At 45.5% G+C, this 23,024-nt stretch overlaps 8 protein-coding genes across 8 annotated transcripts; 4 read left to right on the top strand and 4 right to left on the bottom strand.

Moving 5' to 3' along the window:
• Positions 1 to 12: 12 nt before the first annotated feature.
• SERLADRAFT_458916 (uncharacterized protein) lies at positions 13 to 933 on the bottom strand (the record flags this gene model as incomplete). The annotated part of the gene is made up of 2 exons (XM_007314612.1): positions 13 to 598; positions 664 to 933. The coding sequence occupies 2 exons, from the start codon at positions 841 to 843 to the stop codon at positions 215 to 217; spliced, it is 564 nt and encodes a 187-aa protein (XP_007314674.1).
• Positions 934 to 1,167: 234 nt separating this feature from the next.
• SERLADRAFT_340794 (uncharacterized protein) lies at positions 1,168 to 1,386 on the bottom strand (the record flags this gene model as incomplete). The annotated part of the gene is made up of 1 exon (XM_007314611.1): positions 1,168 to 1,386. A coding segment is annotated over one exon (219 nt), but the record flags the coding sequence as incomplete, so codon positions are not given.
• Positions 1,387 to 2,472: 1,086 nt separating this feature from the next.
• SERLADRAFT_458915 (uncharacterized protein) lies at positions 2,473 to 4,764 on the bottom strand (the record flags this gene model as incomplete). The annotated part of the gene is made up of 9 exons (XM_007314610.1): positions 2,473 to 2,663; positions 2,717 to 2,878; positions 2,940 to 3,015; positions 3,066 to 3,433; positions 3,490 to 3,684; positions 3,743 to 3,809; positions 3,870 to 4,143; positions 4,194 to 4,592; positions 4,658 to 4,764. 9 exons carry the CDS (start codon positions 4,736 to 4,738, stop codon positions 2,591 to 2,593), a joined length of 1,695 nt encoding a protein of 564 aa, XP_007314672.1.
• A 904-nt stretch (positions 4,765 to 5,668) lies between these two features.
• Positions 5,669 to 7,320, top strand: SERLADRAFT_458912 (uncharacterized protein; the record flags this gene model as incomplete). Its single annotated transcript, XM_007314609.1, has 7 exons — positions 5,669 to 5,775; positions 5,829 to 5,861; positions 5,929 to 5,952; positions 6,008 to 6,371; positions 6,430 to 6,800; positions 6,856 to 7,093; positions 7,163 to 7,320. The coding sequence occupies 6 exons, from the start codon at positions 5,729 to 5,731 to the stop codon at positions 7,067 to 7,069; spliced, it is 1,053 nt and encodes a 350-aa protein (XP_007314671.1).
• Positions 7,321 to 9,401: 2,081 nt separating this feature from the next.
• SERLADRAFT_445922 (glycoside hydrolase family 43 protein) lies at positions 9,402 to 11,611 on the top strand (the record flags this gene model as incomplete). The annotated part of the gene is made up of 14 exons (XM_007314608.1): positions 9,402 to 9,601; positions 9,661 to 9,738; positions 9,807 to 9,903; positions 9,968 to 9,984; positions 10,036 to 10,076; positions 10,124 to 10,242; positions 10,377 to 10,487; positions 10,544 to 10,584; positions 10,638 to 10,706; positions 10,768 to 10,999; positions 11,061 to 11,159; positions 11,220 to 11,328; positions 11,380 to 11,510; positions 11,565 to 11,611. 14 exons carry the CDS (start codon positions 9,458 to 9,460, stop codon positions 11,609 to 11,611), a joined length of 1,335 nt encoding a protein of 444 aa, XP_007314670.1.
• Positions 11,612 to 11,717: 106 nt separating this feature from the next.
• SERLADRAFT_380159 (uncharacterized protein) lies at positions 11,718 to 13,523 on the bottom strand (the record flags this gene model as incomplete). Its single annotated transcript, XM_007314607.1, is given in 12 exon segments — positions 11,718 to 11,961; positions 12,019 to 12,153; positions 12,206 to 12,252; positions 12,316 to 12,434; positions 12,492 to 12,508; positions 12,565 to 12,585; positions 12,643 to 12,785; positions 12,844 to 13,112; positions 13,167 to 13,206; positions 13,269 to 13,286; positions 13,406 to 13,408; positions 13,424 to 13,523. The coding sequence occupies 12 exon segments, from the start codon at positions 13,443 to 13,445 to the stop codon at positions 11,920 to 11,922; spliced, it is 876 nt and encodes a 291-aa protein (XP_007314669.1).
• Positions 13,524 to 14,119: 596 nt separating this feature from the next.
• On the top strand, positions 14,120 to 15,002 carry SERLADRAFT_458906 (uncharacterized protein; the record flags this gene model as incomplete). Its single annotated transcript, XM_007314606.1, has 3 exons — positions 14,120 to 14,392; positions 14,463 to 14,594; positions 14,678 to 15,002. The coding sequence occupies 2 exons, from the start codon at positions 14,223 to 14,225 to the stop codon at positions 14,533 to 14,535; spliced, it is 243 nt and encodes an 80-aa protein (XP_007314668.1).
• A 6,270-nt stretch (positions 15,003 to 21,272) lies between these two features.
• Positions 21,273 to 22,331, top strand: SERLADRAFT_434380 (uncharacterized protein; the record flags this gene model as incomplete). Its single annotated transcript, XM_007314605.1, has 3 exons — positions 21,273 to 21,416; positions 21,477 to 22,146; positions 22,186 to 22,331. 3 exons carry the CDS (start codon positions 21,273 to 21,275, stop codon positions 22,329 to 22,331), a joined length of 960 nt encoding a protein of 319 aa, XP_007314667.1.
• Positions 22,332 to 23,024: the final 693 nt, after the last annotated feature.

Below are 23,024 nucleotides of genomic sequence, written 5' to 3'. Positions count from 1 at the left end.
ACATTGTTTGTGAAGTAACGACAATATATGAATATCAGCCTCTCGCCTGTGCTATGTACAACTATACAAGACGAGACTGATGCAGTACTAGATACAAGAGATGAGCCACGAAAACTTGGTATATGGAATGACGACGAAAGTATTTCACATGTGATGAGAGCCTTGAAAGCGGGTAGAGCGCGATATGGTGTGGAGAGCAAGTTGTAAGGTAAATCTAGATTTGATCGTAATTGAACCATAGACCGAGATCGGTATCCACTGGCTCGTCAAGAGTCATGGTATTTGAGAATACTGATTCGAAAGTAGCAGTAGGAGGGATCGGTGCAAACATCTGCTCTAGTTCTGCGAGAACAGAATGCGTATCCGAACAGAAGTTTGACATATCGAAAGGATCCACGAAATTGACAAAGTTATAGTCCTCGGGTTTGATGACGGGGCTCGGAACATAGAAGGATTGTTGATAACATTCAGAAGCGGGCTGCACGCCGTAGTTGGCTAGCATGTAAGAGTCGATTGACTGGATGGATTCTGGTTTGATGCCGAGGTGCGTGTTGTAGGCTGGTTCGAGGCTGGCAGGGACAAGATTGGGGAGGTATTCCTATAAGAATTTACGAAGAAAGTGATGAGAAATGATCATAGGGAGCCCTAGGCTAAAGTACGTACCTCTTTGACATTACCAGAGCCATCAAGGTCAAGGGGCGGGATATCCGCAATGGGAACGAAACCACCGCCCAGAGAAGTGCTGGACGATTGCGCCAAGGCCGGAAACGTCAACTGTGGAGATGGTGGGCACTCTAACTTGACGTAGGTGGTCTCTGCATTCTCGAGGATGTCGCATGGCATGGGCGAAAAGGGCTCGAGAGGGGCTTGTCGCTTTGACGATTTCGGAGCGGGGCGAGGACGGGAAGGGCGTGGTTTTTTCTGGGCGGACGAAGAGGACGGTATGTTCATAGGAACAGGGAGAGATTCGTAAGGACCTGGGGTTTTGATTTCAGGTTCATCCTCAGAGGATGAGTCGTCTTCCTGCTTCATCCTACGGGCTGCCTTTTCCAGCGCATCACCCTGTACTCCTTTCATGAGCAAAGAGGCCAGCCTCTTGCACCTTTCTTCGTCGTCCTCGCCATCCCTCCTCACTTTCCTCTTAGCCCCCTTAAGCTTTCGGTAGACAGGGGTATACTTGTAGTCTGGGTACATCTCCGCGTGGAGAGCTTTGGCGGTCTCAGCCTTTTTCCTGTACGGAGCGCGCTGGGCTTCGGTAAGAGAGTTCCAGTAGTGGCCAGCGATCCGGCTGACATGTCTGTGGTCGCGTTCGACGGATGCCTTTAGTTTCTGCTTTGCCCAGAGGTCCGAGCGAAAGATCATGAAGGCGTTGGGGGGACGAGGGACATGCCCATCGGTGCGTTTGCGAGAATGCGATGATCGAGGAAGCGTTGGAAGGGTAATCTGAGATGAGGTAGCGTGCTCGTTGTATGAAGATGTGAAGGAAGATGGAGATGGCGGGATGGCATCTGCTGATATGAGAGATTCGGGTTCAGGGCTCGGATAGAGTAGTTCGAACGTCTCCCATCCATCCTCTATAGCCCAAAGAAGCAGGTCTTTAAGAACGATGTGGACCCACAAACCCAAATAAGGCACTTACCTCCCTGCGGGGATTGTCTGGAAAGACGTCGAGATCGGCGAACGTTGCGTACTACGGGCATCTTGAGGGTTAAGGATAAGGATGTTAAATTGGAAAACGGGGAAGGCCAGTCAGATATTGATGGTGGAAGAGCTGAAAGACAAACAAACGCTGGGGTTTGTAGTTACCTTACAGCTCCTCCCCCTTTTGAAGTCTTTGGACGCGAAGAACTCACCCATACTATCGTGCACTCGACGATGCACATCCTCTGAGTATAATCACCTCGAGGCCGCCTCGAGGCTTGAAAGATGAGATGTATGCCAATTTTGTCATGGCCAATCTAGATAGTCAGGTTTCTGTGATCGTTACATTGACAGCATAAGAAACGGAAGCAAACTTTTGCCTCCGCTTCGAGGGAGTTTGTTGAACGACGAAAATTGTAGATGGCATCGTGTAATTACCCTTTAAAGATGGCTCTTTGTGCGATTTTTTTTTTGGAAATTTGCCGATTTATTTGACCGCTAATTCGTCTACACAGATCATGGCCTCGTGGAAAGCCTCCAATAAAATTTTGTTCCCAGCGAGCTGATATCAATGTCAACATGACAGTTCCAGAAGTCACTCCTTAGGAACCCGCTGCATAACGTTCTCATAGCGAGGGGTGATCTCTCTTTGACCATTCACAGATCTCGCGTCTTTTTCCGGTCAGATGTTCTCAGTCTACTACGGTGATTACACGCAGGTGTGATAGTGATAGTGATGCACAATAGTCCTTCATTTTGCGTTTGGTACTTATAGACAGATAGTCAGCGCGCCAATAGCATCTGCCTGCATCAAACTTAAAGCTTATACAATGACACGACAGCACTAGAAATTCCATTGTTGGGATAAATCTGGTCCTAACGTCAAACGGCGATTCTGTGCTACATCAAATACTGGCAGATAATCACAAACAGCAGGTTAGCCGCTGTCTTAGTCTGCAGAAACATTGCCCTTCAGCCCTTCTTCTTTCGCTTTTCGTCTTTTCGAGCCCGAAATCATGTCTCTGCAAATGGGGTGGTAAGCTTGGATGAATACACGTATTTTACACGAGCCCACCTTTTCTTTATTGCATCGCCTCGTCCAATTTTACGAGCCGTATTCACCATCTCCGCACGCTTCACCTTACCCATCTGCTTTTTCTTCAGCTTGGACGGCTTCGGCATTTTAAGTATCCAATCGGGTACAGTGGAACCGGATTGAAGAAGCACATTTGCAATACTGGATAAGTTACATCGTGAGCGCCACGTGTCAAAATTTGAAAGAGGTATATAGTGCATACGATTTCAGGAACGGTGCATCTTCGTCTGTGAAGTACGTCACAGCTTTTCCTTCGCGACCAGCTCTACCAGTACGACCTGACGATCGTTCAGTATTTGACGTGATCGAATGTAGTCAACTATCTTACCAATACGATGCACGTAACTCTGTACACTTGTGGGGAAGTCGTAATTGATAACTTCCCTTATACCTTTGAAATCCATTCCTCGTGCCATTACTTCTGTACTGATCATAATCCAGCTCTCGCCTTTACGCATCCGAGAAATGGCATCTTCTCGTTCTTTGTTGGTCATACCCGCATGAAGACAATCAACATTAGGTAACCCATTCATAACCAACTCTTCTGCGAGAGATGTGGCACGAGTCTGCGTCGATGTAAAGACTAGTACTGGGGGGTTGTATGGCTGAGCGAAGTACGTGAGGAGACTGGGAAGTTTCGACGAGTCATCGGCGACGTATGTAAGCGTCTGTGCGATTAGCGGTAAGGGTGTGTCCCTGATAAAAGCCTATTTGTCAATAGATATACTGCGAACCATGAGGATTTGACAAACTTGAGGCCAACCACAACGCGAATAGGATTGCGCAGCATACCCATTGCAAGGGCTTCTACACCTGCGGGAAGCGTAGCGCTAAAAACTGCCTTTTGAATGTTCGGGTACGTGCACACAGCAACTATTTCTTGAACTTGCGACAAAAATTCTGGGTCCAATAATCGATCTGCTTCGTCTAAAACGAGATGCCGAACGCTGAGGGAAATGTTATATAAACTTTAGCTCCTGAGAATCAATAAAGTAGATGACGTACTTGTTTAGATTAAGATTGCCTGCTTGGAGGGAAGCAACCAAACGAAGTGGCGTGCTGACGATAATGTCTATCCAAAATTAAAGTTAAATCGATGATACTGGGGGGAGGGAACTCTCAGACGACTCACCTACTTTATCTCGTACGGTTTTGTCAGCGAGAGTACTGGCTGTAGCTTTGCTGAAAAGCACAACACGCCATTTTCGACCGACAGTCAACTTCAAACATTCGTTGTGAATTTGATGGGCTAATTCTCGTGTGGGTGCAATGATAACAGCACGAACACCGAGCCCTTGGTCGTTTTTAGCACTGGATATGGGTCTACCCAGGCTTGATACAATTGGTACAAGGTAGGACAGGGTTTTACCCGTTCCAGTGGGTGAGATAGCAGCAAGATCTCGGCCCTGCGATACATTTGTCAAAATTTACTTCAGCGTTACTTGGGATTACTAACCTCTAGTAGTATTGGTATACCATATGATTGGATACCAGTTGGATGCTTATACTTGTTGTCGGAAAGATTCGATAATAGACGACCAGGGGTGTGATAACGCTCACGGAGTGCTTCGAATACTTCGATATGTTCTGGGACGTCCGAGCCTTTAGTCGTAACGCGGTGCCGTGGCATCTGTTGTTCTTCGTCATCTCCATCTCCATCTCCCTCGTCATCGACCTTGCGCCTTTTACCCTCTCCTTTCCGACCTTCTCCATCATCTATCTTCTCTTCATCACTGCCGTCTGAAGTTTTCCGCTTGCCTGTCCCGCCCTTCGCGTATTTGAAAAAATCGAGTTCTGCAGGAAGCCCTGAACCACCCGCAACAGAGACACTTTTTCCGGTATCCTTTTGAGGGGCCTGAAACCAGTAGATGATCGCATATGGTTAATTGTACGACTGCTCAGAGGTCCGGTACACATTACCTTGAATAACTCTATATCCTTCTTGAATTTCTGTCTGTCGAATTGGACTCCGCCTTGACATAACAGTTGAAAAGCGTCCATACTGAAATTGAAGAGACGTTGCTGCCAGGTAGCGCGTGTATATGCTTTTCAGTTGATATCTGTATTTTCTGAGGTGACCGATATCATAGGCTCAAAGCGGCATGGACCGAGCATACAGCCTGGTTACGTACAAGTATAGCAAATTTTTCCACCACCGCACCGTAGTTGGCTGGCATAATAATCATATGATTTCCTCAATAACCTTTCTCTCAGACTCTAATGTCGCCCTCGACATCGCCGCCGGCACCTGTACGACGACCAGCGTCAGATGTTTGGAGGACAGTCATCGGTTCGCTGACAAAAGGCGTGTCCGCTGACCCGAATCATCCAGGACAGGTGGCCCTGCGTACTTACACTCTCTGCCTATTCCTGTCTCTTGGTCCTTCTCTTCTGCCTTTTGTTACAAATCTTATTACGCGCGGATCGAAGAATAAACAAAGAGATCTCAGGCGTATTCTAACAAGAGAGCTCGGTCCCACAGGCTTTGCTTTTGCTCTCACTGTGGCAGTCGGGGGTGGGGCTGTCTTACAGAGGATATGGAAGGCATTGGATGAGATCCGAACACACCCTATGCCTGCGAACAATACAGCAAAATATCATAATCGAGACTCTCAAAGTTCGTGTCAAATTATTGCCGTTGCTTCGAGAACACTAGACACACTTCGGGCGTGTCTACCGTCAGTGAAATTGACGCGCTTTCGCAAAGATTTCCTTGTCAATGCCCTCTCATCTTCCTTGGCGATTATTCTCTTGCAAAAAGGTCGACAGCGTGCCTCACAACTCTCCCCCACAACGCTTTCAGCTTCTGGACTATCTCGACCTTCACCCACGCTTGATCTGACCCTCTTGTTTCTTGTTCGAGCCTTAGATGCATGTGTTCAGGCATTCCTATCAAATAGATCAGATCTATATTTGAGTCCAGCAGAAGGGTCATCGTCCACCATCCTGTCGGAGGAAACAACTAAAAGCCAAAAGGCCTGGCGTCGGAAAATGTCAACTCGCATCGATGCTTTAGTTTTTTGGGCATGTAGCGCAAGGTTCGTGTTCATCTTTAAGGAATCTCTATCAATCGCTTATAGTCTTTGTAAAGAATTATGTGGTGCTTTTTCTATCGTCCCAACAGGTACTTCAAGTTGTATTTCTTGACATGTTGAGCATCGTGCACTAAATCCCATACACCTTGTTATCAGACTACCTCGATCTTATGTCAAATGGTCTGGTTTCTTCGTGCTCTGGTAAGAGCTATCAATAACCCATATATATTTTCAGGATAATGTCACTTGCTAACGTTGATAAACGGCTACTGCGCGCGCTTCGTGTCCTTCGCACTGGAGAATGGTCCTATATTCGCGGTTCCTCTGACTATGGACATCTCCTTACCTCTTACTCCAAGGATCTCGGCCATCCTACCGCATGGGGAGATCCCCATGTCCTACCTGCATATGGGGGATCGATGGCAGATGCAGTCTGGAAGAATCTAGGTGTACAAGGCAGAGACGGTATTGGTGGGTTACCGTGTGAGTTAGTACATGCCGGTGTCGCAGCAAAGTGGGGACTTGGTGAGAGTTGTGGTATGAATGCAGTCGTCAGGGCTGTGTATGCGTTCATTGAAGCAATGGCAATCTATGTCCCTGTAAGTGATATTTTTTCTGGATATCGATGCTCCAGATTGTAACTCACAATATCGTTAGGTCCATTTTCTACCTATCCTTTTAACTCAGCCACGTTCCCTCCTTCGCATCCATCGCGTCATTCCTGCCTTACTTTCCGCGATGCGCAGTTCAGCATTTCTTTCTACCTTCGTCTCTTCCTATTGGCTTTCTGTGTGTATCACACGTACTCTCCTGTTCGCGAGGCTCTTTCCCTGGATCTCACACGATATCTGGGATGGAGCGTTTGGATGCGTCCTCGCTGGATCCCTGACCTGTGGTGCCAGCATCTGGATAGAAAATGGACATCGAAGAGGGGAAATTTCTCTCTATGTCTTACCTAGAGCTCTCAGAGCATCTCTTCCCTCCCGCTGGATCAAAGGTGGAAATAGAGGTGCAAGAATCGTGGAACGGTACGTAATATAGTACTCCGTCCATATGGCAGCCAATGACATTTCATCGTCATAGCATGATATTCATCCTTTCCCTTGCTTCACTGCTGACAACCGCCTCACATCGGCCAGATGTCTTGCGTGGTTTATCTCGCTGGGCTTTTGCATTTATCATGAAAAAACCAAGAGTTGACACCGGAGAAAGTAATGAAAGGCAAATCGCCGCATACCCCCCTGCAACGGAATCTGCTATACCGGAACATGCGATATCCTCTCTGCTCGAACATTAATCTGGAAACACTAAATATTTTGCGGTCTTTGAAGAGGTCGTGGACATTGACATACGTATATCTCTCATATTGCCTTTTCTTCTTGGTTCCTAGGACATGTAATGCCTGGTTGTCGAGTGAGCAAGAAGTTTCTATTTCTAGTATCGTACTTCCGCTACACTACACTCACATTTTGTCTTTACATCAAAAATTTACATTATATGCGGCCTCAAATATCTCTCATGGATAATACGAGTATGTGGGTTTCTTGTCTTTTGGTCTCTTAACATAAAATCGGCGGCAGAAGTTCACGTAACCGTCATTTTGTTGAGTCATTGCGATGCCTCCGTATTGAATGTTGAACCTTCATCCTTTTCACAGAGCGCTGAGAGTCACTGCACTTGGTTATAAAGCGGCCAATTGGAGACTGTCAAAAATATAACCATATTCAAACTTTGTCAACATCAAGCCTGGAACACGTTTAAGTAATGTGACCGTTTCCCTTCCACGGGGCGGGATTCGATTGTGCTTGGTCGCCGTCTTCCTCAGGAGATATCGGGACGAAGGTTGGGATGGGAATTGTAACTGCTTACAAGTGGGTATTTTCATTCAAGGAAATACATGGGAGAGGTTAATAAATAAACAGTGCCTTAGAGAATGTAAGGAAAGAGGGATGATGCTATTAGTGATCATTTATGTGTGATCTAACGGGATTGTCTGGCCTTGTTTGATTCAGCGTCTGTCCTCCACGATCGCTGGATATCTAAACCCCCTTGTAATGTTATCAAAGACAAGCCAAAGTTGTCGCTTTGCAGATTGCCTTTGTCTTGAAATACTGACCTTGAAAACTGACATTGTGCTCGCTAGGTTGAAGGAATCTTAGGGATTCTCAACAACTCCAAACAAGCAGATCTCCAACAGCTCGTGGCATGGCCATAGATCACTTCAACCACCTTAGACTAACATGTAAGTTCATGTTATTATGTTATTTAGTGCTTATGTCTGCGGGAAGAAGACTGCAAGATTCAGCTCATCCGACTCCAGATCTTCTTCGGGCAATGGAGATCTTTGTTTCTAGCAATCGCTTCCTATGTTTAACTTCTCGACGGACAATGCGCCTTGACAGACTATCACTTCTCATTGTCTGAGGATGGCTACTCACACCTAGATGCCCCCACGTTGTGTCTCCTGCTATGGCCGAAAACATTCGTCTACTGTGCTATTCCATCGATTAGTGTGCACTTTTTCCAATCAATTTTGCATTAAACACTCCCTCTCTATAGGATCTTTTTACTGGTAGGCATTGTCTTTGGGACTTTCGCGTCTGAACATCAACCACCTTCGCAATGCCATGAATATCAGAAGGCTCACGGTGCATTTGACATTTTTAAGTGGGGAATCGAAGCAATTGAACAGGGCGATGGGAAATTGAGTACTTTATTCTTAATATGAATAATAACGATTGACTCATTACTACGGAATAGATTGTCGCAAGGTCCGTCCATCTGCTGCTACGATTCGGCGGCGAACGGAGATGAACTAATGTTCTGCAGTGGGAGAAAGTCCTCTATTTTGACCCATCACACCTCAGGCTTGCAGTTGCAAGACTATTGAACGCATGTGGCTGTGTTACAACCATTGATAAGAAGCCATCTTACGCAGTCCAAATAGGTGGCCCAAAGAACAAAGGTTCACCCGGGTGCAAGGTCTGGACAGGTGGAGAAGAGGGGGGAAACCAAATACAACTCTGGGTCCGAGTCATGAGAACCTGGACGTACTACTACAACAAATATTACTTCATGTGCGATGTCAAACAAACCCAATGGTTGATACGAGTATGTAAGTATATTTTCTGTTCTACTCTTTCCAAAAGATCAGTGACGGCAGTGCACGCAACAACGTACGCGTCATTCTGTTCATCCTTTAGCCTTTTTGCATTTTCATCTTTGTTACGGAGATATGAGAGCTACTATATGGTGCACGGGGCCATAACCGGCGGCCCGCTGGAGACCGCTACATCCCTCTGTTAACTTAGCATCGATTGATCAAGGTGCCTGCTCGGGAGATACCCATGCTTCTTGGTACGGGTTTGGGTAATGTGACCGCCGTCCTTCCACAGGTTACGATTCAGTCATATGGCGACGGCCTCCTTAGGGAAAAAATCAGGACGAGAGATGCTGGGATGGGAAGTGTAGCTGCGATCAGGTGAGTAATTTCACTCTAAGTGAATGCACTGGAAGAGACTAACAAGTACACGGTGCCTTCCATTTCTAATTGCAAGGAATCGACATCCCTTCCCTTTGTCAGGCTCCGTAATGTCTGGGGACAATTTCGGGACGGAATTCTTGGCAAAGGGGTATAAGTAGGAAGGGATTGTCCCAGTTAAAAATTATTCACTCCATCTCTAATATGAGACCATCATTGGGATTTGGAACAGTGACTCTAGGGATTCTACTCTCTTTGACACGTGCAGAGAATGTGATTGTCCCTGGCGCGGCATGGACAGATACCAACGGCAATGTAATCCAAGCCCATGGGACGGGACTCTTGAAGGTAAACCGCATCTTTCGAATTTCAGATAACTGATTCAAACAGGTTTTATACTTTATCAGGTAGACAATACGTTCTATTGGTTTGGAGAAGACAAAACCGACAACAGTGCTCTATTTGAAGCTGTCCCGTGCTACAGTGTATGTACCGTGTTCAGCTAAGATATTGACTTCAATTGAACATGATCATATATGATCCGGTACTACAGTCAACTGATCTCTTGAATTGGGAGCGTCAGAACGATGCCCTCACTCCCGTCAACGGTACAATGATCTCAGCTGCGGACATCGTGGAACGTCCCAAGGGTATGCCTGTCATTACTATAACCATATGTCAGAACCTTGGATTATTGACAGAGTTGTTGTTCAGTGATATATAACAAGAAGGTATAAATAAGCACTCCAGTTTCGTTATCTGCTTGCTCACCATCTGTAAAGAACTCTGAATACGTGATGTGGTTCCACTCTGATAACTCTGAGTATGCATAAACTTCCTCTTGAATTCTAAACGAAAACACCTCTGCAGTTATTCAGCGGCTATGGTTGGTGTTGCTACTTCGGAGACGCCCTGTGGCCCTTATGACTACAAGGCTAGTTGGAAACCTCTTGGTGCCGATTCTAGAGATGAGAGCATATTCCAAGATGGTATGAATCCTTTTGGCTCAGCTGTGACTTGTCATATAACATAGAACACTTCTGTACAGATGATCGTGAGTGCATGATACTCACATAGTTAATCAGACTCCATTAGTTTCTCACCCAGTCGTCTTCATTTACAGCCGATCAGACAGCTTACCTCCTATACGCCTCCGACAACAATGTGGACTTCAAAATTTCAGTTCTCGATTCGAACTACTATAACGTGACGGCTATGGTCAGCGAGATTCCTAGTCAGTAGTTCTCTTCGCGTTGATGAAGATCCGCACCACTCAAATACTCTAACTAGACTCGAACCTTGAAGCACCAGGAATCGTAAAGCGTAACAATGTAAATATTCGTACATTTTGGCGACTCCCCATTTGTTGCTAATTATTACTTAGACTTACTATCTCATTGCCTCACACACATCTGGTTGGGCACCTAACCCCAACAAATGGTTCTCCGCTCCTGTGGGTGCCTTGTTATCATTGATGTCCACATTTCTTTGACATGTGAATTGTTATCCTACAGACTCTTTCGTCTAATTGGTCATCTCAGAACGATATAGCTCCAGAAGACACGAACACATACTTCTCTCAGAACGCTTACGATCTTCCACTGGGCAATAATACAATCTATATGGGTGATCGATGGTGGCCGGAACTCTTAGGAAATAGCTCCTACATATGGCTACCTCTGGACTGGTCGTCAGGTGCTCCTCAACTTGTTTGGGCTGACGTTTGGAGTATAGACTTGGAACAAGGTCAATTTCGTTGCATCTGCGAGGAATGCTGATTTCTAAAGGATAATCATTGTGAGCGTAGGCACTTATTCCGTAGCTACTGGAACTACATACATAGCAGAGGACGGGGTTCTGGGAGGTACTGCCGAAATCCTGAATAACTCTGCAGTTGGGTGGCTTGGTAATTCAATCCGTATATTCCAAGAGGATCAAGTTCATTAACCCATTGGTGGTGCCATAGGTAACGGTGGTACGCTAACATTGAGCAACATTCAGGGTAACGGTGCTGGGCAATGGGTGTCCTTGTACTATGCTAATGCAGATAGTACGTGGAGGAACACAACTGTCAGGTGGGTAAATCTATGTAATCCTGTACTCCGAGGGTGTTGACATTTCCGCAGTGTCAACGGCGGACCGTCTGTGTCGGTAAACCAACCTAACACTGGAGGGGTAGACGTGTTCCTCAGTGTCCCAGTGAAACTCTACTTGGAGGAGGGGGCAAACTCCTTACTGATTGCGGCCAACCAATCCAGTATGTTGTCCGATCACGGTTTCTAGAATTGCTGATGACGCCGCCTCCCTTTAGGTTACGCAGGAGACCTGGAGAAGATCATCGTTTATAACGAAGGTTGAAATTTGGTAGTTAAACATGTTTGTTTTTATCTACGGTTGCTTTATAGACAATTGTTCAGTCATTTTTATTTGTTAATTGATATGAGACATCCTGTCAGCTAACAAGAATATATCCGGTATTTCTGACAAAATATAGATACATATACATCCAGTTATAGGATGAGTCTAGTACTGATGAAATGATCTAGTGATAATGGGTACTGCCAGTAATCTACGATCCACTGGTAGGGTATCATGGTCTAGTATGTAAAACTGGTCCTGATTTGTATCCTTTGCAGTGTGGAGTATGTGCAGTGAATGTTATGTTATTACGACGTGGTAGTGAGACGGGTCCATCCTTTTTTCAGTTGCTGCAGAGATCCAATGAGTAAACACAATTATTGTACACACGATGTTCCTTTGCTTACCTCGAAGAAAACAAACATTAATACTGTATTGGGTCCTAGGCGGATAAATGCTGGTGTCCATCCTTTGAAAAGGAAGGCAGGCCCTTCTTCTCGCAGCGAGCGAACGAGAACATCTATTGGGCTAGCTTTTCCGCTCTTCAAAGAGATGAGGAAGGCTGTATCATGCGGTATAGAAGGAAGAGCTCACTGAAGACATGACGCGGGTCCTCAGGACGTCAGCCGGAGAACAAACAGCTGACCATATAATGTCAGACTTTACTGGGGCCAAACGACTACCTGTTATAGTATAAGACGTACTAGTAGCAAAAGTTCCTGCCAGGCAACTCGCCACGACATGCGTTAAGATGTTGTCGCGAAATTGAAAGTCGAGAACTGGTATGGGTTGCCGTAGGAGAGTCGTTTTAAAGAAGTCATAGCTGTCGATGTGAGAATGAGTTCGTTGACTATAGCAAGCCACGTCAAACCACACTTACGACCCCATCTGAGAACCCTTCATGGTAATGAACATCAACAATGAGCTGTTATGATGAGTTTTGGCGAACGTACATTCATTAAGACTGCCCGCGTCTTGAGGTATCAGAGCGTCAGAAGTATTATCCAGCGGGTGATGCAGGTCGTGCTCACAGTGTTAGTTCCAATGCCCCGACCTAATCCTTTGATACCCTCTTCTCTAATGAGACAAACCAGACCAGATAGCGCGTTTCTATAGCCATATCGCTTGTCTGGCGGTCGTATGGAATCACTGGTCATTCTTACAAGCAAGATATCTGAACATGAAGACCAATCATCAGGCGCGTTGAAATACATGGATAGACAGTCACCTACCTGCAGGATTGCCAGCTACGCCTCCGAGTCCGCCAGCTACAGCTGCAGCCATCAGCAAATTGCCCGTAGATGCCGAACCATTCTCAACCAGACGACGCTTCATCTCCTCGTAACTCCCTATGCGAACTAGAGAGTACGTCATTTGCCGAAGGAGCGAAGCAGTGAGTCCTGTGTATAGACTGCTGATTCCAGATTCTGCAACGGAAGCACGGATAAGGGCAAATGCTGAAGGACGCGTTCCGGATGTGGATGGTATAGTTTGCATGCGACTGAATCGTAGACACGGTTTGGACCTATACGCTGGAATGAAACGCACGACTCACACTTTCGTCAAGTCCAGAGGATGTGTACAACATGCGGCCACTACAGCACGCAATTAATACACTGGTTATTTTATTGAGATAAGACATTGGAGAAAAACGCACGCGACGCTGCAACTCCTGCCATGACAAGAAAATTATGAAACTATCAGAACCTGCATTTACATTCCAGAACTTGTATGAACAAGCTAACCTCCAAGCCTGAAACCAGCTTGTGCGTCAGTAGAGAGACGGATTCAAACCAACTACTGTGTTTGCGTACCAGAAAGGATAATTGCCCATCTCCTGAGTATTTTGAAGCGATGTTTCGCTCTTCAGGTGAAAACCACTTGGTGGGAGGGAGAAAAGAGGGTTTATCTCAGGGTAACGGAAGACCGAATGTTGTGGTTTCCTCCAGCTCTATATACAGGTATACAGTATAGCCATGATGGCCGGACACTACGCGGACGCTGGGTGGGCGCTGGGTGGCCTCGCATAGATATGAAGGCTTTTGAGAGTTCTTTTCGCCCTTCTTTCCTTACCACTTATACACTGTAATTTGATGGATAAATCAGGTGGTCGTTCCAAGCGACGTTTTGTGGGCTTTCTGCTGCTGAATGGCAGAGCAAAGCATTAACAGATCATTGTAATGCATGACTACTACAAATGAGATCTTACAGGCAAGCACCTGAAGCACGATCCCCACGCTGGCATCACTGTCTCACTGAAACCAGGAGGTCCGTGCGCAGGTGAGATAAAATAAGGTTACGGTGTTTGACTGTTTACCAACGCGCGCAAACAATGGCGCGACACATCCTTTTCTCGCTCTTCTTTTGACTTTCAGGCGCTTGTTTCTTTCTTTCTTCTTATTATTTCCACCCACCTTTCTCCCTACACAACTCCAAAAAAATGAGCTCTCACGACAACGAGGAGCTTATCGACTACGAAGATGAGAATGACATTTGCACAGCAGTACCATCATCAATTGGTGCCGCAGTTGCAACAGCAGTTGATGGTGAGGGTGACAAGTCCTCTCCCTGTGATTTCGACCCACCTTTCTCCCTACACAACTCCACAAAAATGGTCTCTCATAGCAATGAGGACCTTATTGACTATGTGGATGATAATGGCCTTTCCACCAATGGCGCAGCAGTACCATCATCAAAGGGTGCTGCAGATGCAACAGCAATGGATGTCGAGGGTGACAATACAAAGAAAATCTTTCCTATGATTCACTCGACGGGATTCAGGTCGGTGAAATTTGACCAGAGAATGAACAATAAAATAACTTCTTTTTTTCTTTCCCCCTTCGTTCTTTAGGGATTTCGTATTGAAACCTGAACTTCTTCGAGCTATCAGAGACTTGGATTTTGAGCATCAGCCATCTGAGTGAAAACTTTTCTCAAATCCCAGAGATGCAGTGGTCGTTTGGTTACGCTTCGATTTTTGAGGTAAGTCGACGTCCGGCATTATATTTTTAAAATCATGTAGTTGCATTGTGAATTTATATTTCTACCAACCAAAATTTGATCAGAGCTCGTGAGTTCATGATTTTTGAGATTGAGCCGAGTGTATGCTTTAGTATAGCGGTTCATGCATTAGCCTCGTTCCAGGTGCGTTTCGTAAAGAAATTGGGGAGAGAGAAAAGGTGTTGTCAGCGTGGAAATAGCATGACGAAGCGACGGCAGTAAACTTACGCTCGAGCCGAGACTGTAAATCAAGGAGGAACAGGAGGAACACATAAATGCAATCCAGTGTCCACGGTGAAACCATCCCTTTTGCATACAAGATCGCTCTGCCATAAAGTTCTATATCATAATTGTTCGGTAATGTGTGTGGTGGCAAAAATCTATTGTTGAGCAAAGACAGATCAAACTCAGGGATGAACCTTTTCAACAAGGTCATCCATCTTATCATGTGCACACACACCACACAGACTTCTGTTTTCGAAGGCTTTCATCTTTCTTTGCCATTCACGTACAATATCAAATTTTGCACTTGGACTGGCAAAGTATGGAAACTGGAAGGAACAATCCCTTGGTTTTGCACACCAACTCCAACAACGATGAACATTACAATCAAGACGTGCACGCAAGGACTGCTGTGCTGCATCGTTATGTCACTGTACATCATTTCCAGCTGTGTCTCGACATTGCTCGCGAAACGTGACAATACACAATGCAGGACAGTGATTGGCACAAGTATGTTGTGAAATGTCTATTCTCACTTTGTCTTTGACAGGTTGACAGCAAACTGTAATGCCATGTGCTCGAGCTATGGCACACAAATTGTTCAAAGTGAGATGAGGATACTCACTCAACATTTTGTGCACAGAAGCAAATCTGGCTACAAGAAAAGGGCCTGCAGGCCACAGCTTGGCAGAAGTGATTGAATTGCCATCATACATGAATTTGAAATCAAATAATGTACGTAAATGTCCTGTTGTAACATAATCTGCTTGGTTTTTATCCCCAAAGCTGCTTTTATTACATGGCACAACAGGTATAATATATACAAGTTCATGTTACAATAACACACTTTTCGGACCTTTACATTTCATTCTCCTCTTCAACTTTCTTTTGTAGTTTTCACACCCTGTGCCATGCGGCACTTTCCATTACTGTTCAAACTCCACTTCTCGCTTTGCACTGCCTTTTCTATTTTTAGATACAAGTATCTCATGCAGTGTAGCTGGTCACATGGGCTGTGCCCCATGACATCATCAGCCACTACTTCCATCAACTGTATAGTACACATGTACAAATAACCTGTAGTAATATAAATACCCAATAGATTCAGGAGACTCCTCAGTGAGTCCTCCTGTTATCTACCCACAACTAACTCGGTCCTATCCTAAAGGGTAACCACTCCCCTCACTACCTTTACAGCTTTGTCTGAGTTGCGCGCCAGAGTATACAAACTCTTGGTTGTTACAGTGTCTGTGTGGTGCTGTCATGCACCAAAGTTGATTGGTAGCATGGACAGGTGTCAAAAATGAAGCAAATATTCAAAAAGACTTGCCTTTGCGCCACACAGGCACAGTGCCACGTGGAATAGTACTTAATATTGCCTTTCTCAAACTTGTGGCTGATCAGCACCACCTCTATTAGGAAATCCAGTTGCACTCACCTTTGCTTTTCCATTCAGTACTTTCCGTGTTTCGGCATTTTGGCAAATTTTCGCGTTGCCACTGGCTACACATTGCGCCCTCACTTTCATCGTTCTCCCTTACTTTTTTTCTTTACTCAGCCCCACCATGGGAACCTTGCTCTCTTTTTTATTCTCACCTGAAGGTCGCTTCTGGATCCCCACTTTAGTTCACCTCCTCGTCACCTCCACCCTCCTCCCACTGTGGGGATTGACTTATATTAGCTAGAGTTGCAGTGTGATCTTACAGTGATTTTTTTTGTAAAACTATACCCTTTATATCTAAGGAAAATATGAAGCAAAATTTTAAAATATAATCCCTAATATCATTTGCCTGTCCTCACAGCATTGAGTCTGGAATTTTTAGTAAAATCATTGTATTACTGTCTCATATATTATATAGGAAATATTTACAAAATAATCATGCTCGAGGCAGGCAACATAAAGAGAATGTTTTGTAGATAATGATTATAAAATTCTCCGAGGATCCACTCTAAATTGCATTATCATTGATCCTAAGCATTTATTATGAAACATTTCAAACTCATATCTTCCTTATATTCAACCCTTATCCACAGCATTTTTTTGAAATTATTTCTAATTATCTTCCAGACTGTTTTCATCCTTGAACTGCAGCTTTGATTCACAATCAAAGCTGCAGTCCAATGATGAACACGTCAAGTGTGACATAATTCCTTGTGTGACTATTTCCCTGAAATTTGATTGAATCCTGCCAGCTGAGTCATTCCAAATCTTATCTAAATGTTCATCATGATGCCCAGTGAGAAGTTGCAATTTCGAAATAAAAGTAAACATGTAAATATATAATCAACATTGGTGTTGCACATAATATATTTATTGTCGCTTTCTTGCTTACTTGCCTATTTTTACAGACTCAAACAGATATTTGGAGTATCAAGATGAATTCAGCGAAATGGACTTAGCAAAAATCAGTCACAGTAAGTGTGGATTAATATGGTAATCATTAGCTATGTGTGTCATCATACCAGTATACCATTATATATACCACCAACGGTTCTACCATCACCTCAAATCTTCACATTGACTCCCTCATCCCAGCTTTAATAGTTCCCAAATGCCAAACCACAAGCAGCTGTGGTGAGGTGTCCTGAAGTACACCACTGGTACCAATTATTCCCCCACCACTAAACCACCTAGCAAATGAATGGTGCTAACAAAGGCTTTCACACCAATGTCAGCTCTTTATCTCCCTGTCATATCTGTACCGGAAGAAGAACTCCAGCATCTCCGAGCCCAAAACCCCCAAACCATTGGTATACTCAGGATTATGTTCCTCGTGGTCTGCCGGTCGACATAACTCTACGCTCCATTCTCCACATGGTACTCTGGTTGTCCGCTCTGATACTCCTGCACTGAACTTCTAGTCCGCCATACATTCTCCTCACACATTCTAGTATTCCTTGTGGACTCTGTAGTTAGACCTTACAATACACTCCTCGCACATACATTTTCCTCTCGCTGGATAATTGTCCGCACGGAACCCTTCTACATTACAAGTTACTCTTTAAAAGCTCCTGCTTCCCCAACAGTATATAAGTTGTAACTCCTGTACCCCGTTCCTGCAGTTCGAATATCAACTAGATTCCCTCGCTTCCTTACCAGTCCTTTTCTAAGTCCTCTCCAATCTTTCTTTGAAGGATCTTTACTCTGCTCCTTTTCATCCTCTACTTCTCCTCCGTCCAGTTCCAACAAGCTAGGGACCAAGGTCCTTTGAAGGGCCTTGTGAGGAATCAATTTTTCTTATCACATTCCCGTTATGTCGTGGTTAGCAGACTCAATCCCTGTCACTCCTCTTGCCCTTGGACTAGAGATTACAGCAGGTGTTTTATTACTTTTATCCTTTTTCTTCTTATTCTCTATTCACACTCACATCCTATTGTACCTACAATGAAGGAGACCTGTTGTAGACCCTCGAGAAGATATCCAAATGACATAGCAACAATCCAGTGCTATGTCTGGGAATAGGAATACTTCGGAGGAATATTGATAAGCAAAGAAGGTTGTAAGTCAGCGCCTTCCCATGGGCTTACTGATACAGCCAATCGCTGTCATGCACCAAAGTTGATTGGTAGCATGGACAGGTGTCAATAACGAAGCAAATATTCAAAAAGACTCGCTTTTGCGCCACACAGGCACAGTGCCACGTGGAATAGTAATTAATATTGCCCTTTTTGAACTTGTGGCTGATCAGCACCACCTCTATTAGGCAATCCAGTCACGCTCACCTTTGCTTTTCCATCCGGTACTTGCCGCGTCGTCATGCACCAAAGTTGATTGGTAGCATGGACAGGTGTCGAGAATGAAGCAAATATTCAAAAAGACTCACCTTTGCGCCACACAGGCACAGTGCCACGTGGAATAGTAATTAATATTGCCCTTTTTGAACTTGTGGCTGATCAGCACCACCTCTATTAGGCAATCCAGTCACGCTCACCTTTGCTTTTCCATCCGGTACTTTCCGTGTTTCGGCATTTCGGCAAATTTTCACGTCGCCACTGGCTACACATTGCATTGCGCCCTCGCTTTTGTCGTTTCCCTTACTCCCCTTCCTTTGCCTAGCCCCACCATGGGCCCCTTCCTCTCCTTTTTATTCTCACCTGACGGTCGTTTCTGGATCCCCATTCTAATCCACTTTTTCGTCACCTCCACCCTCCTCCTCCTCATCTTATTTGCACCCCCACCATTTCTGATGTCACCACTTCCTATCTGCTTCCGTCGCCGATCCGTTGACTACCACGTGCCACTGCTGATATCAGCAAAGCCCCGGCGGCCGGTCCAAATAGGGCAACAGGTCCATCTTCATGACGTCGATCTGCCATCATATACTATCAAAACATCGGTCGCTCGTCTTGCCTGGTTGGAGCGTGGGTGGGTAGTTTTTGAGCTGGAGAAGGTTCATCCCCTTGCATCGCCCATGTTCATCGCTGTCCCATTCACTTGGGTACACTTATCATTTGTCCATCGTCTTCGCTACAGCTACACCTACCACACGCTGCCTGGGACTCACTTGTTCCAAATTGGAACTACTCCTCTCCCTCCCTTGTTTGATCAGGTGGTCCAACACAACCAGTCCATTGGTAAGGCCATGGAACTGTCGGATTTGGACTAGGTGGTGGACCGGTGGCTCCAGTTTCTTTTTCTTCAGCAGAACATTCATTTACAGTGCGATTATTTTTGATTTTTGAATCATTTTTATGGACACATATTTTTTTAGAATGCCTGACTGACAATAAAGGAACTGTGTTGATACTGATAGTGTTTTGCCTTGCCCTTTTTTTACTGCATCTTCCCATGACATCATGATTTTCCTGCTCTCTTTTTGCTATTGGACTTTACTTTATGGCTGTACAAACCTGTGACATTACTCACAGCATTCATTATTCTATCCCTTTCTTTTCCTTTTTTTGACAATCTTATCCTGTACTACCTACGCAGGATTCGTCAGCGTACATTCCTTCCTTCACGTTCTTTCTCATTCTTTTTGCACAGCTATACTATGCATAGCCTACCTTTCTTTTACTATATAAGCCCCTGTATTTTACGTTGTAAAAAAACAAGAACTCCAATCCAGACTTCTTCTCTAATCTCAAGTTCACTACTCTGCTACTTGTGATCCAGTGTGGTCACAATACTTCCCACTGCTACCACTGTTAACCGCTGTCATTGTCACTCGTCACTTTTGAAAGTCATTGTCATCCCTTTCAATTAGAGTCCTTCTGGGCACTATAGTTTGTGCGTCAGGAGCCTGCTATCACTGGGAACCTTGTCACTGTTACACACAAAGTGCTTAACAAAGTCTGAGGGTTCGCCAAGGTTTCAAAGAGACTTATCCAAAGACAAGTTCACTGAGTAGAGTTCTTCCCACGAGAGTTGGTCTTCTTCTGAGTAGAAGTCTGATCTTAGGAGTCTAGCTTTGTAAGAGTAAACTGCGTAGAATCATATTGAAGAAATACTACTACTGTTACAAGCACATTTATAGGAAATAGAATCAGCAATAGGAGTTAGGTCCTATCTAGGGCTGGTCTGTGTTACGATAACACAATTTCCGGACATCTCCTTTCCTTTTTATTCTCCGCTTTAACTTTATACTTTAAGTGCCACGCGGCATTTCCCTTTCTCGCGCCGCGTTGCCTTTCTTTTACTTTTAGACTTAAACTCTCTCACGCAGTGGAGCTGGCCATACGGGCTAGGCCCTATGACATCATCAGCCACTGCCTTCATCAACTGTATAGTACACATGTACAAACAAACCTGTAGTAGTATATATACCCCAATAGATCCAGGAGACTCCTCAGCGAGTCCTCCTGTTGTATACCAACTAACTCACTGCAGCCCAAGGGGTACCCACTCCCCATCTTCCACTACCTTTATAGTGTGTTCCTGTGTGCGCCAGAGTAACTAACTCTTGGTTGTTACATTAGGACTCGCTCTTTCTACTCTCTCGCACGTGTGTGCAGAAGTCCCATCATTTGGGCACCCGGACTCCAGGGTGAAGGAGATTGGTTAGCGGTTAGGAATATCCCACATAGCAGATAGGTGCGCTCCTAGCGACGGCCTTGTAGTGCTTTGGGAGAAGAACCCAAAACCTTCGATACGCGGCCCCCAGCGTTAAGGGGAGTACCTTAGCTCAGCAGTCGGTGTGGAACCACTGTTGATTAGATTTAAAATACAAACTTTCACTTTCGAATACCTCTGACCAGGCCGGGCACTTGCCTCCGCCAGTCTGGAGAAGGGTTGACAGCTTAACAAGCGGACCACCCCCTGACAACCGTTCGGACCAGGGTTTATTACGTTTACATTTTTATATACTTTTTCAAATACTATAGTGTGGGTAGTCGGAGATTGAGATCCGATACTCAGCTGGGAAGAGGTTGATCCGCAGATAGCAAGCGGGGACCCCCAGTTACCTATTTTTACGTTACCCAAAGAGAACAAGTCGACATGTCGTCGCAAGATATGAATGCGCTACTGCACGCAATGCGTGTGCAGATAGCGGAATTAACCTCACAGCTCGCCGAGATACAGGCCAACCCCCCTGTAGCAACCCCCTCGGTAGAGAAAACGTTTAACAAGAAAGTCGAAGTCGTCGCTGACCCTGGCGCCTTCGAAGGAGACCGAGCGTGATTTGCCAAATGGTGGATCAAGCTCCAGATTTGGGTCAAGGCGAACTGGGACGCTTTCGCCAACGATTTTAAGGTAGCCACTGCGGTGCTATCTCGCCTAAAAGGACCTGTGGCGGGTCGATACGCCCAAGTAAGACTCCAGGAATGTTACACCGCGGGTGTGTGGCCTACCTGGGACGATCTCAAGAAAGAGATCGAAAAATATTTCAAACCGCAAGCTGAGCGAGACTGGGCGCGTCAGCAAATCCGTTCCTTCAAACAAGGAAACATGAGGACGGATGATTATGTCACCCGGTTCCTGGCCCTCTCCATCCAAGGAGGGTTAGGTAACGAACACACAGTAGAACTGCTGGAACGCAATGTGAACCCTCGCATTGCAGAGCAGATCTACCTGCAGGATACAAGAAGTGACGACCTGGCTCTGGCAGCCAAGGAAGTCCGACGAGTCGGTAGGGCCATGGAGCTCTACGCTATGCACCAAGGTGGCGGGTCCACCAAACAAACCACCACACCCCAGAGGCGCCCTGGGTCATCAAACCAAAATTATAATCACTCTCGCGGGTTCAAACCGTTCGGGCTGCAGCCAGGACAGGGTGCTCCTATGGATATCGGCGCGGTCCAAGGCGGACAAATGCGCAGATTCAAGGGCAGCTGTTACAACTGCGGCCAAGAGGGACACATGTCCCGAGACTGTAGAAACGGGGCGTAGGCTGCCCAACAAAAAAATCAAGGGCGCCAGGCGCGCCAGTTACAATCCGAAAAGCCGGACGATCGGCTCAACTCTTTGGCCGGTCGTTCTTACGACGAAATCCGGGCCTTCTTCTATGACCAACAGGTCAACGAAATGAAGGCTCAGGGAAAAGAATTCGGGGCTTAGGTCACTTGGGTACCTTAGCTCCTGGTAAAAATGAAGTAAACCACAACAAAGTGGCCCCTGCTCCGGGGTGTTGCACGAGCAATAACGGAATGACGGGGATGGCTCCCCAATTTGTAAATAAGTTTTTAAATTTGTTATCAGAAGTATGTACTTGTATGAAGAAATGTAACTGTAATATTTATGATACTACCGCTGCACCAGCGTCTCCCTTGGAGCGTGGCCCCGGCGAGACAAACACTAGGGTGCTTGATTCTGGTAAAACAAAATTAAGAAAACATGTATCGTTCAAAATTCCTTCTTCTTCTTCTTCTTTGGAGCCACCCTTTCCCGAAATCCCAAGGTGTGTGTTGATGCGCACGTATTTATTCCAAAAGGAGATCCGTTTAGACGTTGGCGTGGAAAACCTTGCCAGGGGCAAAGTACACTCAACGAGCGCACTGCTTGATTCAGGCGCTAACGGGATCTTCATAGATCAGGTCTGGGCGGAGCAAATTGGACTCCCCCTTGTAAAATTAGAAACGTCTATTCCCGTCTATAACGTTGACGGTACGCTTAATGCAGGTGGCTGTATTACACACAAATGTTCTTTTGTGGTCGAATACCAAGGACACAGAGAACGAGTCACTGCCGAGGCTACCCAACTAGGGAAGATTAATTTAATCTTAGGCTGGACCTGGCTATTTAAACACAATC

This window comes from Serpula lacrymans (assembly GCF_000218685.1).
Source record: "Serpula lacrymans var. lacrymans S7.9 unplaced genomic scaffold SERLAscaffold_3, whole genome shotgun sequence".
NCBI classification, from domain to species: Eukaryota; Fungi; Basidiomycota; class Agaricomycetes; order Boletales; family Serpulaceae; genus Serpula; species Serpula lacrymans.
This window is presented reverse-complemented; position numbering and strand designations above follow the sequence as displayed.